The sequence below is a fragment of the Ceratotherium simum genome, chromosome 2 (assembly GCF_057802395.1).
Source record: "Ceratotherium simum simum isolate JZ-2026a chromosome 2, ASM5780239v1, whole genome shotgun sequence".
Taxonomy (NCBI): Eukaryota; Metazoa; Chordata; class Mammalia; order Perissodactyla; family Rhinocerotidae; genus Ceratotherium; species Ceratotherium simum.
Window position 1 is genome coordinate 507268 of NC_141901.1, and position 19882 is coordinate 527149.

The following is a 19882-nucleotide window of genomic DNA, read 5'->3' on the forward strand; positions in this document are numbered from 1 at the left end:
CTGAAACCTTACCCGGACATGAGTTCTTACCACAACCTTCTTTGATTCTCATAAACTTTTCTGCCTTTTTGTTCAGTCTTGCTGACGCCACTTAACAGGGCACGGCAGGCAGACAGATTCCCCAGATATAGCTGCAAAAGTTGGATATTCTGGAGAAATCCATGAATGGGGAGTATCAAAGTCTTCCTAGTGCATAGAGCCCAGGATCCAGACCCAGGACCGAGAAGTAGAGGAACAAGGTGGCCAGAGGCACTGGGAGCCTCTGATCAAGGGGCAGCCTCGGTTTGCCTCCGTCATTCAATAGCTTCTTAACGCAATTGATCTTCATCGAAGGGCAACGGGCCTTTGTACACAAAAGGAGGAATAATCCTCTCAACTTCTATATGAGGTAGGTTCCTCTATCTCCATTTTTCAGATGAGGAAATTAAGGCCTAGGAAGAATGGATTTGGAGGAGGGTGCACTGAGGGAAAGGCAAGCCTACTGCTACCTGGGAAGAACTGTTATGGGAGATCCTGTGAGCTGTCAGGGGCAGGAGCTGGCCTACAATGGGCAGCTCTGGCCCCAGGCAAAGCTCCAGGAGGGCCTGGGCCCACGGGGCTGGCTGCTTTGGCATCTTCAACCCTAGTGGGGCCTGCCCTGGTCAAACTGGATTCACTTCTGGTTTTCTTCTTTAGATATTTCTTAGGGTCTAGTGACCCAAGGCAATGTGCCAGGTTGACAGTTAAGTGCAGCTCCCAGCTCATAAGGCACCTATATAAAGCTGTTAGGAAAATGCCCCCTTCAGATGAGTCCAGCCCATGAGGGCACGGCCCATCCAGCAAAACCTAGGGTGTTTCATCTCCCGACCACCTCCTTACCTGGTGCTCATGTTCAGGGCACACTCTGCACACCTGTATGTAGCAGCTCTGGAAAGCCCTAAGAAAAGCCCCCTTTGCTCAGGATGTGGGCCTCAGCCCATTATGGGGAGGCCCATGCTGTGAGTGAGGTCTTCCTGGCAGCAGCTTGATGGCTGCAAGCTGGCCTGCAGGGCAGACCCTGGAGGTGTTGGATACACCCAGGTGAACAGGTAAGGGAGATATCTCCACCCTTCATTTGACACCTAATACAGATTTCTTTGCATCATCTGCCTCTGCCTATATCCTGCTTTCCCATCTAGATTGTATCGCCTTTTTGTCCCAGTGCCCAGCACAGGGTTTGACTCATAGGTGCTTCAATGTGAAATGAGGGGGTTTGTGTTAGACTTTCCCCAAAATTCTCTGCATGGCTGTGATCCTGGGATTCTATGAGATGTTCACTGTTGTTGGTAGGAAAAGCAAGGGATCTGATCCCTGAAAAGGCCAAGAACTTAATGGCTGGTGCAATTACTATGATGAAATTGTGATGAATTCTGGCCTGCCTCCTAGCTTGTGGTCAGTCAACCCCTGGCCCCTCTCTGCTTTGAGAAGGTAGCAGGGTGTACGTGGTACTGAACCTACAAAGGTGCCACAGACGCTGCTTTGGGGGATAGCAGAGTCCTGAGCAGCTGTGCTTCCCTTCCCTCTCTCCAGTGTGAGTCAAGCTGGCACCAGCTCTGAAGGAGCATCCAACGGGTTCTCATACACTGCAGAGAGCTGCCCGTGCTGATGAGAGGGAGTTCCTTGGCCAGGTGGCCACATTCAGCTGACAGCTCCTGCTGGGAGGACATGCTAACATTTTGGAGCATGACACTGTTCTGCCCCATCTGGCTCCTTTGGAATGAGAGTGAAAGAGGCCTGACCAGGGACCTGGGAAGGTGGTGTGCTGAGGCCATTGTAGGGGTGGGCAGTGGGGTGGACCTTGGTTCTGGGGAACAGCACCTCTACACATCACTTCTGGGGATAGTTATCTCCCTTGCCCTCTTGAAGGCAAAACTCAGAGTCTTTGGAGGTCCTTGCCTTTCCCCAAGCAGCTCAATTTCAGCCTGTGTTCTCCTAGCCTTCTATATTAGGTTGGCCAGGAGTTTGAAATAGAGGTTGCTCGTCTTCCTATTGACTTCCTAGGTTTATCTCACCCCCTAAGTAGTTCCTTTTCATCCTATAAATGGGGCCTTCCACCCTGGCCTCCCCAGGAAGAATGGGAACTGTCACGGCTGTGCGTTTTCTTTGCTGTATAACCTTCTGTTGCCTTCTCTTCGTTTCACCATGTTCCCCTCCGATCTTGGTTGTTGAAACTATTCCCATAGGAGAAAAAGGCACTTCACCCTCCTACCCTTCTCTAGGGCCAAATCTCTGTTTGGTCTCTTGGAAACCATGGCAACCTGGCCTAAGAGGCCACTTCTACCATCTTGGAAGTCAGTGTTCCAAAGCCTTGTACTCACAGCTGCTAGCTCTCTAACACTTTTTTCCAAAGGGAGCCTCTGATTTTTCAGATCTGCTAAAGAGGAAGTTTCGAACAAACCAACCCCTAGATACTCCTTTCACAAGTAGGTTACAAGTGGGAGCAGTGTTCTCTGTAGGATCTGGAGTATGAACATAGGTAGCATTAGCTGGGGATCCTGAGGAGTGTTCTGAAGTGTGGTCTACACTTATTTTTCTTGTGCTCTTTTCTTCTCTCCCCTTCTCACACTTAGGCAATTACTCAGAAGACTAGAGTTGGAGGTGGTTATCTTTTAGCTTACACCCACTTTTGTTTCTTATTCTTCTCCTTGACATGTTTGTCCTTCTTGCTCTGGTGCTACCTTTTAAAGCCCCAAGTTGCAAATCTAGGGAGCTGCGATGATTAACTGCAGGAGCCCGGTAGAAGAATTCCACAGCCTTAGACGGCAAAGTTTCCACAGCCTCACTGCTGTGGGACTTCCCCCATGAAGGAAGGAGTCCTCTCTCTGGAGCTGGCTGTTGGAGGAGGGAGGGGAGAGAGCGGGCTGGCGTGTCCTCGGCTTCTCTTTGGACTTGGCTGCTTGCAGAGGGAGAGTTCAGTGGCTGAAAGCCTGAAGGGAGGGCACTGACCCCTCCCCCACTCTGAAAAGAATTGTTCTCTGGTGATGGAGATTTTACTAATTTGGAACAGCTGGCCAGGGTGTGTGAGCCTGGAGAGGCTGGGACGAGTGCTCCTGCAAACGTGTGCAGAAGCAAATGTTAGGCAAATAATGTGAGAGGCCTCTGAAGGCCTGGCTCTGCTGGGTTAGGGTGCCTTTTGCTACTCCTCCTCTGGTCCCCTCTGCGAATCCTTGCGTGTTGGTGGGAAGAGCTGGAAGAAGGCAGCCCTGTCACCAGGGAATTGGGTTTAGCCTGCATAAGCTTTTCCCTACCCAAGCTTTGTAGGCTCAGAGCGGAAGTGAAGTAGGATAGCAGAGCCATCCTGCCCCTTGTAGTTGGGTAGAATTTGCTTATCATGTTCAGTTCTTGAATTTTCAGCTTCCGCGGGAGCACTGAAAGGAGCCAGAGTCAGATTTTAGCCGTAGGTGCCTTTTACATCTGTCTTGTCTCCTCGCCCTTTCCCCCATCAGGCCACTTCCGTATTTATGCTGGATTGGGAACTTGGGTGAGCATACTAAATCCTGACTTGAGTTTTTAAATCATAGGAATATTCTCATATCCTTCCTCTTCCCCCATCTCTGTTAGGGCTCCTCACTGCTGAGTCCTCAGTGTTACCAGTTTGCCTCTACTTCAAACATACTTAGATGCTACATATTTGACTTAGCCAGGCAAGCTCCATATGGATTTGGGAGAATGCAGATTGGCTCATAGAGTTCGTCCTGTGTACCTTTGGCCCATCATCCATGATCCCAGTGACACTGACTGGCCCTGTGTTGGTGCTAGCTGTGGCAGCCTCACAAGTGCCCAACTTGCTTCTCAACACATCCATAGTCCTTCCACTTTTTGAGCCCATGTGAACTAGACAGGGCTGATTAGTTTCAGAAATTAGCCAGGTAAGGAGAATGGAATTCTGTCCAATTAGGCTGTCCCTAGAGATGTGGAAAAGAGAGAATGAGAGATTTTGAGATTGAGATAGATAGATGGGGAGAAGGGAGATAGAGAGAGAAGGAAGGAGGGAGGAAGAAAGGAAGATAAATAGAGAGGGAGAGATGGGGAAACGGATATACATAGATATGAAAAAAGTGAGAAGCTTGGGAATGAGATATAGAGAGAAAAATGAGGAAGTGGAAGGAGTTTGGTGCAAGTATTTTTCCCATGATTTCTGGCAGCTCAGTGCTTTAGAAATAATCCAGAAAACATCCTTTTTTATCACTTCCTGCAGACCTCCCCCACTTCCCCACCATCACCATGGTTCTCCTTCCAGGTCTTTCCTTGGAGGTATTGCCGTGGTGTTTAAAACACGGTGTGTGGGAGTTTAGAATCGAATGGGTATTGGGAGAACTGAAATTCTTTATGTTTACCTTTGCCTCTCCCTAGAGAGTGGATGACTCCTGCAGGGATGGCTGGTCTCCCTCCACCTGCACCAGCAAAGCCCTGCAACTGTGTCATGGAGAACAAGGGAGATGTGCCTCCAATCCAGTCAGTCCACCAACTGCCAGGCCCCAGGGGGAGGAGGAGGAGAGGGGCGAGTGCTGAAAGAGTGGTTCTTGGGACTATAGATAACTGATTCTCTCTGGAGACTGGATCCCCTTCTAGGACTTTCAAACCTGTCCTTCCCTTGGAAGTGGAGTGCACTGGAGCAGAGAAGGGTGGTTCATCCATTAACTCCACATGTTCAGTCAAGCACTGGGGCAGAGGTTGGGATAGAGAGGTGATTCAACCTTTCTGCTCATTTGGAAGAAAAATATACAGTACCCTCCACTCTTTCTCTCTGGGAGTTCCATCAACGGTGACCAGCTGGGGCTGAGTCGTGTCTTTGCCTGCCCTTAGGCTCTCTCAATAATGGGCCCTGTGTCCGTCACCAGGGATCCAAGCCTTTTTGAATAGATGTTTTTCTAGACTATGACTTTTGGAAGCTTACTCTACCTGGGGGGTTCTGAGATGTTTCTGCTTCTCTTTATCTTTTTATGAAGTCCTAAGTACTGGCCACTCAATGGCTTAAGTTAATAGCCTGAGACTTGGGAACAGAAACTTGGTGTCTGGGAGGCTAGCTCACACGTGGGGCCTTTCTATCAGCCTCCTCCTGACTGTCCAGGACGGTGTCCCACGTTGGACCCTTTCCTCACCTACTCCTTTCTCCCTTCCTGCCCTACAGGAACAGTGGGATGCTGATGACAGTTGGTCTGACAGGCTTGGAAACCATGCCTGCTCTGCTCTTTTGACCTCAAGGTGCTGCCAAGACTGATTTCTATCCCAAGTTCTGATTTTCCCAGCAAGGCTTCATCAGCTACCCATGGCTGTCAGTTAGGACTTGGACCTCTCCTAGGGCAGCAGAGGGTGCTTCCTGATGGGATCAGCAGGAGCTTCCCCTTCTCCTGCCCTCTGTCCTCCCCGTGGGGGTTGCTCTCCTCAATATCCTGTCTGAGCCGTGATGGCATGTGGGAGATGTTCAGTTATAATCTGAGATGGAAGGAACTGGGACGGTCTGTGGGGTTTGCTCTTCTTAACTCTGCCTTAACTTTACTTTTATCTGATGAATATGCCCATCGGTGGTGGGGTTTTCTCCTACTAAGGGTATACCTGTCCAAAAGGAGCTGGAATAAGGTGGAGAAAGAGTGGGGATAAAATCCAGCAGCATCTTTTGTGTTCCAACCAGCTGTTTCTGGAAGGTGACTCTCTTTCTCTTACTTAGATGTCATTTAGTGATTGGCAACCTGTAGCACACTGATCAAAGTCAGTCGTGTGTGTGATTACAGCATGGGCTGGTTCCTTCCCCTCTCCTGCCCATCTTGAGTTGCCTATGACCCATAGCCCCTTTCCTTTTTCTTACTTAGTTCCTGATCTCTGATCTCTCCCTACCTCCTCTGACAAAACCTTTCCCGTGTGCCTGGTGCCCTGGAGACATATGTGTCTGAGGAGGAATCAACTTCACTTTTGATCATTCCTCAGTATCTGAACCTTGAATGCTGACTCCTCGGTGCTGGCTAGGGGTCCTCACCACCCTGACTAACACTTTAGATCTTGTTGTGCAGGAGCATCCCTTCACCTCAGAGCTCCCTGAGCAGGGAGAATTGAATGAAAGTTCTCTGCACGAGTGGAGGAAATGTGTCCTTTCAGAGGCACCTCTAGAGGTCATTCCCTGCAGACCTCCTGCCAGGTGTGGCCAGGCTCCATGCTGGGTGGCACTGCACCCACGGGGGGGTGCTCTGAGGCTCTCTTCCCATGACACCTGGCGGAACCCTCAGTATCTTCATCCTGATGACATTGGCAGCCAGTGGGGGCTGGTGAGAGTTGGGGGTTGCGAGGAATGCTGCTGGCAGGAGCCTGGCTTTGACAGGAAGGAAGAAGACAAGGCAGCTTTGTCTTCTCTCAGTCATGTAAGTGGCGCAGGTGTGAGAAGACCCTGAGTTTTGGCCTTGCTTCTCGATGAGAGACGGCCGAGGCATGTGTGGGCAAGAAGCCACGCATTCCCTTCTTTAAAGGAACTCACTCCTATTCCTCACTTCAATTTTCTCCTTCCTGGCTCAAGTCCTAAGCTCTATTTTCTGGCTATACTCTTCGTTCCTGAGAAAGTTGTGGTGGATCTTTTTTTTAAAGCTGTTTTAGGGGGTTGGGAAAGGAAAACTTTAAAAGTAAAATAATAAAAAACAGACCACTCTGCCATTACAGGCACATAAATAGCTTCACTGTAGCCAGGCTGCACACTCACTTTGCCATAGCAACCTAAAATGAGTGTTTATAGCAGCCTGTCACCCCGACTGGAAAACAGCAGCTGCTGCTGCTGCCTTAGCCGTGTCTGAGCCCCCTGGGCCCCAGAGCCACGGGCGGCGCCCCTGAGAGATATCGTGCGGACCTCGGGCCAGCCCTTCTGCGGGGCCGTGGGGGTGGCAGGGAAAAGACAGCCTGGGGTCCAGACAGGGCGGTAATATTTGGGGACCCCGCTGGGAGCGGCACGTGTCTTTTTGTTTCAGTTTTTCCTTCACCTGTGTACGACCCCACCGGTCTCTCAGCTTTTGCAGAGGGAAGAGACCGAGTGCAGAGGGTACTGAGCTCCACCTGGACCTGAAAGGTCTGGGTGCTCCTCTGAACGTCATGAGGTGGCTTGTTTTCATTTTCTCAGTAAATCTTGGCTTCTGTCGCAGCCTGTCCAGGGGAGTCCTCTAAGTCTTTTTTTCTCGAGGACTCACAGGAGAGGGGCTTTCCGTGGGAAGATCATGGGTCTCTCTGGGAAAGGGGGCTGCCCTGGGGTGAATAGAAGCAGAGACCAGCACCCTGGCAGGACCAGAGTAGGGAGAGGAAAAAGCAGGAGGAGATATGTGACAAGATCCTCCTGGGCCTCCCCTGTCAGCCTGGATCTGAGGACCACATTCTGACTGGACCGTTGGAGGCTCTCAAATTGCTTGAGCCTGGTGTTGTTGGAGATTCTCAGGACGTTGTTTGCAGAGACGCTTCCCAACCTCTGCAGTGCTCTCAAAGTAGTCTCCGGACCGGCAATGTCAGCATCCCCCCGGTTAGGGAGCTTGTTAGAAATGTGTGTTCCCAGGCCCTGCTCCAGACCTCCTGAATCAGACATGCTGGGAGCAGGCCCAGCAATAGGTTTTAACCTCTTTGTCCCTCCCTGGAATCCTGATGCTCACTTACATTTGAGAACCAGTGCTCTAAAGCATGACACAGGTGTAAGGGAGCAGAATCAATCTGCTTTCGAAAGCCCCGGCTCACTGAGCAGCTCCTGTGTGTACTGTGTGCACTAGGACGAGTGACACTGGGGCAGGGAGATGCCAGGTCTCCTTCCTAACAAATGTCTTCACAGCATGGAGCCCTTGCTTGTTTGCCTGGGACTTCCAGGAAACAGTAGGGCTGAAGCAGGCTGAAATAGGCAAAGCCGGGGGGGATGGCTCACTATACCCTGGGCAGGTGGACAAAGGTGGAGTGGAGGGAGTGATGGAGTGTCGGCCAGGCCTGATGTCCGGTGTGTGGCACTCTGACAAATGTCTGCATCACACAGAGATGTTATTTTGCTTCCTCTCCTGCTGGATCCCTGGGGACAGAGCAGCTGCCCACGACGCTCCTTTTGGTGGATGAGATGTGGCCTCCTCAGTCTGAGGCCAGGCACCTTCCTCCTCACCCCTGAGGGTTCCACCAGAACCTGAGGCCTGGGAGTAATGAGATCCTGAATCCAACAGCCAAGAGAGATTGACCCTTCTCTCCCCCTCCACGAGCATGGCATGATTCTGCTGAAATTTGTTTCTAAAAATAACACAGGATCCAATCCAGCTGCTAAAAAGCCCCTTTGTTCTCTTGGAACCAAAATGTGGAAAAACCACAGCAGCCCCAAGAAAGGCCATCTATGTTGTCCAAGAGTGTCCATACTGGACATTTGAAGGTTCTTGCCCAAGGCCTGCATCCTGTCTGCTGGCCTGGTGGCTTCCTGCCCCAGTTCAGAGGAGCTCCCCTATTTAGTGTGAGAGGCAGATACCCTTGCTAACCCCTATCCTGAGCAGGAGAGGGTGGAGGGGATGCTGCCAGCACCCCTTCCATTAAACAACAGGCCTTCTAGATGGCACTGTCACTCCCGCTGAAATCAGCGCTGTCCTCCTTGATCAGCTGAAGGAAATGATCTGCATTAGCTCTTTCATCCTCCACATTTTTTTGAGATCTAGTTTACTGTGAACATGCCCCCATACCCTGAGTCACAAGAGGCCACAGAGGTGACCCAGGCTGGTATGACTCAGAGTATTTGGAGAGGGTACATTCCCCATGGCTCTGGGCCCAAGGGACTGCCCTTTTTCATCTTGATATACTGATGCTATTTTAGGATGGAGCCGGGGGGTGACATTGCCCTCTCAGGCACATTCCTGCTTCGGGTCCCCACCCATGCCATGAAGCTTCCTGTCTTCAACTTGATGTTTCCTGGGGTCTCTGACATGGGCTGGATCAACAGGCCAGATGATCAGGAACAGACTGTCAACCTTGGGTGAATTCTTGGTGTCACTATTTGGAGAAGGTTTGGGCTATCTATGGGCCCTCCCTTCTCCCTGCCCCCTGAAGGCATCTGGCCAGAACTGATAAGTTTTGTCATCATTGTCAGAGCATATCTTAGAGAGCAGAGCCCCTCCAGGTCTGAAAGGTTTCAGCATCCCGGTGTGTTTTATTTTCCTTTTTGGACCTCCAGTGCAGAGTGTTGAGTCAGTCATACTGTGGATTCTTGGCCGTTGTCATCACTGGTCTGTTCAGGGCCTTTCTATGCTTGCTGTTTCCCCATATCCCACGTCTCTTCCCTTCCTGGCCTGTGAGCAGCATTCTAATGTGACAATATGTATCTTTTTGTTTAAATATGTCCCTTAAAATGTATAGCATTGCTTTAGATGTGTGTGTTGTTAATTTGTGTAAAAGCTGTGAAAGCGCCTTTTTTCCCACTGAGCACTGTTTTTAAGATCATCAGTACTGTCTTATGTACATCTGATCTGTGTTTCTAACTGTTGCATAATATCCCCTGTTATCTAGCACACATAGTTTACCTGTCCATCACTAGGAGAAGGGATCCCAGGTGGCTTCACCTCCCTGTCACCACAAACAATGTTCCAGTGAACATCCTTACACATGCCCTTTTCTGGACCTGTGTGAGAATTTCTTTGGGAGATGCACCCAGAAGTAGATGACTGAGTCCAGGTATGCATAGACTTAGTTTGGCTAAGAAGTACCAGGTGGTTCTGGGGAGGAGCTAGGTATGAATTCTGGATCCCTGAGACCCAGGGGTTGAGGACGACACATTTTCTCCAGATGGATGCTTTGATTCTAGCACTACGTTTCTGCTGCTGAATTGAAGAAGATGCACTCTGGATAGCAGACTTGGGGAGGGATAGGGAGGCGAGGGACCCCATGTGTACCACCTCCTAACCAGGGAGTGATGCTCTCTCTTCAGGTGGAAGTACCCACCAGAACCCAAGACCTAGGGGCTGGCAGAGAATCAGCAACAGGTTCCAGGACCAGGACCACAGGCCACAGTGTGCCGTCCTGTGGCCAGTACAGAGGCCCAGTTTTGGTGCCCAGCCCTCACTTGGCTTCTTGGCATGGGCACGGCTGTTGCTGATGATGGCAAGTGGTGCCACCCACTACCTGAACTTTAGCCAGCATCTTCTGCCTCTGACCTTCTTCCATACGCCTCCAAAGAGCCTCAGTAGACTGCAGGGGAGGATGTGTGCTCAAGCCTGCTCCTGTGGGCCAGCAGGCATTAGAAAAGCAGTTAGGACAGGCGGGCCTGGGGAGGGAAGGGAAAGCTGGGGCCACAGTGAGGGTGGCTGCTGGCAGGATTGGCCAGGGAGAGCTAGAATCTGGCTCATGGAAATAGGGGCCTGTAGTGAGGAGGGAGCAGAGCAGCTTCTGTGTGGGGTTTAGACCTTCCGAGAAGGGCTAGCCAGGTGTTTCAGGTGAGGCAGGCTGCCACGTTCAGGTGCTTGCCAGCCTTCTTGGCAGGGCATGGCCTTCTTAGCGGCACAGGAGTTCCTGAGAGAAGAAATAAAGCTGAAGGACCTGTAGGTGATGGCCCTGGAAATGCCCCTGCTGGAGGAGGAGGCAGAGTCTAGAGCAGGATCTCTCTGGCCTCTCCCAAGTGTCTACAGGTCGCAAGGCCAAGGGTGTGAGATGACAGAGTGGAGGAAGCCCTCTTCCCCATCCCAGGATCTCCTGGTGGGAATTGGATATGCTTGGAATCATGCCAGCCCAGAGCCCGGTGCCTCCTGGCTGGAGGATGCGGATGTATGGTGGGGAGGGGATGAAGTGGGGAGTGTCTGCCCTGATAAACGGGGGACCTGTCCCTACAGCTGCCCAGAAAGATCAAAGAGGTAAGGAGGTGCTTCCCTGACCTGTTTCAGAGCCTTGATGGGTCATGGGCAAGGGACAGACAGGTTTATATGTGCCTTCTCATCAAGCTTTAGGAAGTAAATCCATAGCTTTGATTCCATTTTCTCCTGTACCTGAGGCACAGTGGCTTTGGATTCAGACTAGGGCATAAATCCTGGCTCTCTGAACGTCTATTTCCCTGCTATAAAATGAGGTGCCCTCCTTATAAGGTTGTTGTTGAGGATTCAATGAAACAATATATGTAATGATAATAGCTACTATGTATGGACCGACCACTACATATCAGCGACTATGCTAGGCATTATATAATATGTGTGAGTGTGTGTGTGATATATACATATATATATGATTTGTCTCTAATTTTCACATAAAGTGCCTACTATGGTGCCTGGCTCATTGTAGGTTCTCAACAAATATTATTTCCCTCCTTTCCCACTCACCACGCCACCCCCAGCCCAACTCCTGAAGTAGGGAGAGACAGAGCCTCATGTGGGATGAGGGAGCCTCTGGATCAGAGAAAAAAGAACAGGTTTTGGGGGGGGCGTGGGGGGAGGCGTGCTGAAGCAGTTTCCATATTTCAGTTTGGTGCATTCTTAGGTGGGACCAGCCTGCTCCCCCCCCCACCCCCAAGCTCTTCCCTTCTTCACCCGTCACATCCTGCATGGGCAGTGATGCTGGCACTCCAACCAGAGCATCTCTGAATGCTACCAACTCACTCCCAGCCCAGAGAAGGCTCCCAGCCCAGTGAAGAGGGCAGGGAGTGAGAGTCTGCTCCACTGAGCAGCCACCCCCTGTAGCCACTTATTATTCCAGGCAGGTCCAGCTGCAGTGCTGCCCCAGCATGGAGCCCCGGCCTCCGGCCCCTCCTGTTTCCTTTCTTCTGTTTCCACTCATGCTTCATTTCCCATGCGTAGCGCTAGATGCAGTAGGAACCTTTGGCAGGGGAGATTCAGGGGATGGGTTCCTCTCAGGTCCTCAAAATACCCTACTGAGCCCGCACACAGGGTGTTGCCCTTTTTCCCCATCACCTGGGGATGTATCTCGTCCTTAGCACTGCGGGAAAGTTTCCAAGGGATTCCTTGAACAGAATTGGAGGAAACAGAGTGTCTGACTATTGTTTATGGTTTGGTGGCTCAGGGCGTGACGTTCTTGCCTCTGGCAGCTCCGTGTTTCTGGAACTGCTAGTGAGCCCAGCTACAGACTGAGTTATCAGGAAGAGTGGAGTGGTTTGCTTCTCAGGTATGTATGGGAGTGGGAAGGGGTCTGTTTCACCCTCATTTCCTGGATGTGATGTAGTTGATTCTGAAAGAGAAAGAGCAAGGGTAAGAGTCAGCGTTTCCTCCAGATGGAAATAGGTATTCTCTGCATCCCAGAGACCTTGCCCTTTAAAGGACCTCTGAGATGTTTGTCAGCAAATGAGGTGGTCCAGACTCCAGGGAAGGAGTAAGGTGTAACAAAAGGAGCACCAGGCAATCAAAGACCATATCACTTTTTATCTCCTTGGACTCAGTGTCTTCATCTGTAAGGTGGCGATCACGGCTGTCCTACCTGGAATTGATATGACAGTGCTTTCACATGTCATTACAAATTGTAGAACAATGTTACAGGACTTTGGGAGGAAAAAAATTAAAATGATTAAATGATCCTGTAAAGTGATATGATTTCTGGCCCCTGCAGGAAGGGATGAGCGAGTTCGCTCTTCCATCCTATCACCCCTGAGGCTGGCAAAATTCTAGAAATGGGGAGTGAGAGCATATCTTACCCAGAATGCCCCAAGCCAAATGACTAATCCTGACCTGTCAGGAGGTGGTACCTCCCAGGCATCTGAGCATGGCGTCTGAGGCTGAGGCGGTGTGAGCACTTATACATTGTTCTTTGCCAGTTGCCTAATAAGGTTAGGGGCTAGGCAAGCTCAGCAGTTGCAGAGAGCTCGTGTATTTTAAGAGCTCAGAGAGAAGTGTGGACACCTGCTATGCCTCTGAATTCCAGAACAACTTTCATGGAGATCCCACCTTAAACCGGGCCCCAACTGGGCACTGCCCCTTAGACTTCATACCAGCAGCTTAGTGCTTGAGCTGTGCATGTTTCTCTAAAGCAACTTGAAGCAGACAGACCTCTCATTCTTTTCCATGTGCCTCGAGTGTTCTGATCTTAGGTGACCTTTTCTCATTGGTTACCTGTATGAATGGAAGCATCTCTTCTCTTTGATACTTTGAGGAGAGGTTCAAAGTAAGGAATTGTGACTCAGACTGTCCCTTCTTCTTCTCTAGAGATCCAAGGCTGTATAGCTTAGTGGTTATTGCTAATGGTCATCACCAAACTAATGGTTATAGCTAATGAAGCTGCCTTAGAATTTTCCATTCTTTTGGGGGGATGGGAGTTCTCCTGGTCAGGAAAGATGGAGGGGTCACATGGATCTTATTCTCTTCTGCTCAAAGGGCTAGATAACAAAAGTTCGTTAAGATCAAAATAAGCTTTCTCCCATCACTTGCGTGTCCTATATTGGACACTGGGCATCTTTCATCTAAGATTTCCGAGCACTATTTCTATCTATAATCCCATTCCTTTATCACTTTCTTAGGATGGTATGAAAAGGTAGGACTGATCCTTTCACCAGGTAAAGGTGGGAGGAACTGAGCCCTGAGAAAGCTAAGTGACTTGCCCTAAGGGTGCCTGGGAAGATGGTAGATCTGGTTCTGAATCTGCTACTGGTTATTCAACAAAAAAATTAGCTGAATGCCCACTATGTGCAGGGTCTCTTCTAGGCACTAGGGAGAAAGGAGTGAACAAGACAAGAGAAAATCTCTGCCTTCATGGAACAAACGTTGTAGTGGGTGGAGACAGAGAAAGTAAAATCTTCTGATTTCCAGTTTAGCACTCTATCAGCACTGTTCTCAACATTCTCTCGAAAGGTTAAGGAGTTCTACTTAAGAGTCAAGATGGGCTTCTGGTTGCTATAGCCCTTCTCACTGCTTCCAAGCTTGGAGGAGAAGTTGAAGTGGAGGCAAAATTCTGTGGTGCTGCCCATCCCTATGCTGGTCTGCACGACGGGAGTTTGACACACTGCCTCAGGTTCTTTCCAGACTTCCTTGATCTCCAGGATTCTTTGATGACATCTAAAAAGAAAGGGAGTATGATGTTTAAAAACCAAGAGCAACAACAACAAAACAAAACCCTGCCTCCTGGGCCGGCCCCGTGACTTAGCGGTTAAGTACGCGTGCTCCGCTACTGGTGGCCCGGGTTCGGATCCCGGGCGCGCACCGACACACCGCTTCTCTGGCCATGCTGAGGCTGCATCCCATGTACAGCAACTAGAAGGATGTGCAACTATGACATACAACTATCTACTGGGGCTTTGGGGGAAAAAAGGAGGAGGATTGGCAATAGATGTTAGCTCAGAGCCGGTCTTCCTCAGCAAAAAGAGGAGGATTAGCATGGATGTTAGCTCAGGGCTGATCTTCCTCACACAAAAAAAAACAAAAACCCTGCCTCCTTAACCCTTTGTAAGTCAGAGTAGCTCTAACAATCTATGGTAGAAGGAGGAGGCAGAGGGAGAATTTGGAGAGGGAAGGGTGTAACCACCTCTATCACAGGAACCTGTCAAGAACGGGATTGATTAGAATCAGCAGGAACTTTGGCCACATGTGATTTTTGGAAAAGTAATTAATAAGAGGTCCTAAAATTAGAAATGAAAGAGGAGAAATTATAATGGATACCACAGAAATACAAAGGATTAGAAGAGAATACTATGAAAAACTATATGCCAACAAATTGGACAATCTAGGAGAAATAGATAAATTCCTAGACTCATACAACCTCCCAAAACTGAATCAACAAGAAATAGAGAATCTGAATAGACCAATCACAAGTAAAGAGATTGAAACAGTAATCAAAAACCTCCCCAAAAATAAAAGTCCAGGACCAGATGGCTTCTCTGAAGAATTTTACCAAACATTCAAAGATTTAATACCTGTCCTTCTCAAACTATTCCAAAATAATAGAGGAAGATGGAACACTTCATCCTGATACCAAAGCCAGACAAGGACAATACAAAGAAGGAAAATTACAGGCCAATATCACTGATGAACATAGATGCAAAAATCCTCAATAAAATATTGGCAAACCAAATACAGCAATACATTAAAAAGATCACACAGGATCCTCAAGTGGGATTTATACCAGGGACGCAGGGATGGTTCAACATCTGCAAATCAATCAATGTGATACACCACATTAACAGAACGAGGAATGAAAACCACATGATCATCTCAATAGATGCAGAGAAAGCATTTAACAAGATCCAACATCCATTTATGATAAAAACTCTCAACAAAATGGGTATAGAAGGAAAGTACCTCAACATAATAAAGGCCATATATGACAGACCCACAGCCAACATCATACTCAATGGGGAGAAACTGAAACCCATTCCTCTGAGAACAGCAACAAGACAAGGGTGCCCACTCTCACCACTCTTATTCAACATAGTGCTGGAGGTTTTGGCCAGAACAATTTGGCAAGAAAAAGGAATAAAAGGAATCCAAATAGGCAATGAAGAAGTGAAACTTTTGCTGTTTGCAGACGACATGATTTTATATATAGAAAACACTAAGGAATCCATTGGAAAACTATTAGAAATAATCAACAACTACAGCAAAGTTGCAGGGTACAAAATCAACTTATGAAAATCAGTTGCATTTCTATACTCTGATAACAAACTAACAGAAAGAGAACTCAAGAAGACAATCCTATGTATGATCACAACAAAAAGAATAAAATATCTAGGAATAAATTCAACCAAGGAAGTAAAAGACCTATACAATGAAAACTATAAGACATTATTGAAAGAAATCGATGATGACATAAAGAAATGGAAAGATATCCCATGCACATGGATTGGAAGAATAAACATAGTTAAAATGTCTGCAGTGCCTAAAGCAACCTACAGAATCAATGCAATCCCAATCAGAATCCCAATGACATTCTTCACGGAAATAGAAAAAAGAATACTAAAATGCACATGGACAATAAAAGACCCCGAAAAGCTAAAGCAATCCTGCGAAAAAAGAACAAAGCTGGAGGCATCAAAATCCCTGACTTCAAAATATACTACAAAGCGATAATAATTAAAACAGCATGGTACTGGTACAAAAACAAACACACAGATCAATGGAACAAAATGGAAAGCCCAGAAATAAAAACCACACATCTATGGGCAGCTAATCTTCGACAAAGGAGCTAAGAACATACAGTGGAGAAAGGAAAGTCTCTTCAATAAATGGTGCTGAGAAAACTGGACAGCCACATGCAAAAGAATGAAAGTAGACTATCTTCTTTCACCATACACAAAAATTAACTCAAAATGTATCAAAGACTTGAAGGTAAGGCCTGAAACTATAAAACTCCTAGAAGAAAATATAGGAGTACACTCTTTGACATCGGTTGTAGAGGGATCTTTTCGAATTCCATGTCTACTCAGACAAGGGAAACAAAAGAAAAAATAAACAAGTGGGACTTCATCAGACTAAAGAGCTTCTGCAAGGCAAATGAAACCAGGATCAAAATGGAAAGATAACCCACCAGGTGGGAGAAAATATTTTCAAATCATATATCTGACAAGGGATTAATCTCCATAATATATAAAGAACTCGTAGAACTGAACAACAAAAAAACAACCCGATCGAAAAATGGGCAGAGGATATGAACAGACATTTTTCCAAGGAAGATATACAGATGGCCAACAGGCCCAGGAAAAGATGCTTAACATCACTAGTCATCAGGGAAATGCAAATCAAAACCACACTAAGATATCACCTTACACCTGTTAGAATGGCTATAATCGCCAAGACAAAAAACAACAAAGCTGGAGAGGCTGGAAAGAAACAGAAAGCCTAATTCACTGCTGGTGGGAATGCAAACTGGTGCAGCCTCTATGGCAAACAGTATGGAGATACCTCAAAAATTAAAAATAGAAATACCTTATGATCCAGCTATCCTGCTACTAGATACTTATCCAAAGATCCTGAAATCAACAATACAAAGAGGCTTATGCACCCCTATGTTCACTGCAGCATTATTCACTATAGCCAAGAAGTGGAAGCAACCCAAGTGTCCCTCGACTGATGAGTGGATAAAGAAGATGTGGTATGTGTATACAATGGAATACTACTCAGCCATAAAAAATGACAAAATCATCCCATTTGCAACAACGTGGATGGACCTGGAGGGTATTCTGTTAAGTGAAATAATCCAGACAGAGAAAGACAAACACTGTATGATTTTGCTCACATGTGGAGGATAAACTAACATATGGACAGAGAGAACAGTTTGGTGGTACCAGGGGGAAGGGGGTTGGGGGGTGGGCACAAAGGGTGAAGGGACACATGTATATGGTGACTGACAAACAATAATGTACAACTAAAATTTCACAATGTTATAAACTATTATGACATCAATAAAAAATAAAAAATTAAAAAAAAAAAAAAAGTCAAGTCCTTACCTAATGGTCCTCATGCTTCTTTGTTGACCTTCTAGAAGCAAGGATGTCATCTCTTTATTGGAGAGAGGCTGAGCAGAGCTCCTAGCCACCCCTGGTAACTGAACTCCAGTCAGCAGAGACTGTTTGACCAGGGCTTAGCCCCCCGTGTTCTGGTGCTGCGTTCACGAAGAGCCCCTTCACGTTTAAATGGCTGGTGTGTGGCAGTGGCACCTGCATGACACACAGCAGCCCTCTCTGAAGTTGAGAACAGGGCTCAGGATAAGCCTTCTTCCCACCTTCAGCCCTCCATATCCTCACCTCAGATGGCTCCGCCCTCCCCCCAGTCAGCATGCGTGAGAGGTAACACGTGACTTTTTGAGGGGAGAAATGCTGATTTGAATCAGCACCCTCTGGTGCTCATTCACACACAGGCTAACAGCAGATCCCCTGCTGACCTTGCTGTGGCCCTGGGCTCCATCTGAATGAGAGCTGTCTTATCCCTGCTCCAGGGAACTTTACCACTCATAGGCTTCAAACTCACTATCTTGCCTCCTCTGTCCTCTTAAGGTCCCACCCTGTATCTCCAACTGCCAGAGCATTTTACTCTCCCCTTCCCACAAAAGCTTTTTGGAGCGGGGTGGGGCTCAGCTCCAAGACCTGAACTTAGTGCCTGAGCTGTTGACAACTGCAGCAGCCTGGAGCCTGAGTACTCTAAGGGGCCTCAGGGGATTTGGGCTTCTATCAGGTTGTCCTTCTGGTGTGTAACTGTGTGTGCTGGGAGTGAGGAAGGGTGCAGGGGGTAGGGGAGGTGGCAGACCACCCTCCACATCATTCACATCTGGACTCCTTTTCTGACATCTTCTCACCTCTTAGAGGTAAGGTCAGACTAAAGGATTCTGTAGTGGGTCCCTCGAACAGACAGGGAGAGCTTTAGAGCCATTAGAGGTCGTAACCTTTTATTTCCAAGTTTCTCAAGTTGTGGGATTTGTGTTACTTGGTTTGGGAGAGGTGAGATATGAATACTGGGGTGTATCTGAAATTACTTCTTCACCTTGGGGTTTACAGGCTGCCGGGGCCTCCCAAGGAGGAAGGGGCCTCTTCTGAGTCAGTTCACTCAGGTCGAGCCTCAACTGTCACCTAAACCCTGGTGCTAGAATGAGTACTTCTTGCCTTTATAGGTGCTGGATCCCCCTGGCTGCTCTAATTGTTTCTCTTTGTCTGTCTTTGAATCTTTGTTCCAGAGATCCAGTTGTCATCGGTATCCAGGGAACCCTCCTCTTCCTCCTCCTCCTCTACCAGCTGCCGCCTCTCTACCACCGCAGTTGCTGGTTGTTGCTAAGGTTGCCTCCATGGTAACATGCACATCCTGTTTACACCTCCATCTGGGCAAGTTGGTGTAAGCTAGGAACCTACCTACCCTGGACAACTGCTTCCATCACCACCTGGGGACACCAATCATCGTGACACGTGGTCCGGCTTCCACTCAGGTCCCCCATCCTCTTCCTCCTCTCGCTGCCAAGCTTCATACTTGAAAAAGGATCTGGGCCTGAGGCTGCTAACTCTGAAGCTTATTGCACAAGATATAGTCGATCTGTTTCCTAACCGGGCCCCGAGAGAAGCAAGAAGTAGGAAGAAGTGAGGCAGAGAGGCAAGAGACCCTGGTCAGTTGAAGGGAAACCACATTTTCTGTTTGAGGGGCTTGGTAACAACAGGCAAAATGACGAACCCCACAGAACATGCCCTGCCAGCCAACTCGATGGTCGAGAGCCGCGAGGGGGACTTCGGCTGCACAGTAATGGACCTGAGAAAGCTCATGGAGCTGCGTTCTACTGATGCAATAAACCAGATCAATGTCCACTATGGAGGCATAACGAATCTCTGCAGTAGACTGAAAACCAACCCTGTGGAAGGTAAAGGCCGTATCAGGGTGGGGAATTGGAGGCAGGTGGCTACTGTTAAGTGAGATTGTCTTCCCAGCTTTGGAGAAGGCAAATGTCTAGAGACCTCAGTGGTGTATTTGTGTCTGGTGGGAAAAGTGTGGTGTCTGAGCACTGAAAGGAGGTGAGGCTATGAGAGCCGTTTCTTTCCCAGATGTGATATTTAGGGACTGTGGTATTCTCTAGATCATTCTTTCCTCCTTTTTCTGTATCAGTGTACAGAAAGGAGGATATTTATTTCTGTTTTACAAATGTTTGTGTTAGAGATGCTTTTATCAGTAAATAATCGTCAAGTCCCTGTATCAGTCTTTGATTGCAAAACTGTTTTAAGATATAATTCTTCCCCACACTGATCTTACAGTGTAATTGGGGAGGATGGGCACAAAAAAGTAAGTCCATCTACTTAATGTAGCACTTCTCTATTGCATCCAGTTGGAAATGGGATGGTAAATCACAAGGTGGAGAGTTGTACCCACCATATCTTTGGATTACTCACTCTGTTTTTTGTCAGAGAATTATTAATGACTTTTTCAAGCCTGCCTGATGCACTTTTAATATAGTCCTTCTTGATCTATTCTTAAAAGAGAATGAAAACTGCAGTTTCATGCTTGCC

At 48.0% G+C, this 19882-nt stretch overlaps 1 protein-coding gene across 4 annotated transcripts in view; it reads left to right on the forward strand.

Annotated features, from left to right (window-relative positions):
• Positions 1-19882, forward strand: part of ATP2B4 (ATPase plasma membrane Ca2+ transporting 4) — a 91239-nt gene that overhangs the window by 25678 nt on the left and 45679 nt on the right. For all 4 annotated transcript variants that reach the window (XM_087436742.1, XM_087436720.1, XM_087436735.1 and 1 more), the window contains exon 2: positions 18574-19242. In XM_087436742.1, the coding sequence (XP_087292868.1) occupies positions 19050-19242 (193 nt within the window). In that variant the 5' untranslated portion in view covers positions 18574-19049. The remainder of the gene's footprint in view (positions 1-18573; positions 19243-19882) is intronic.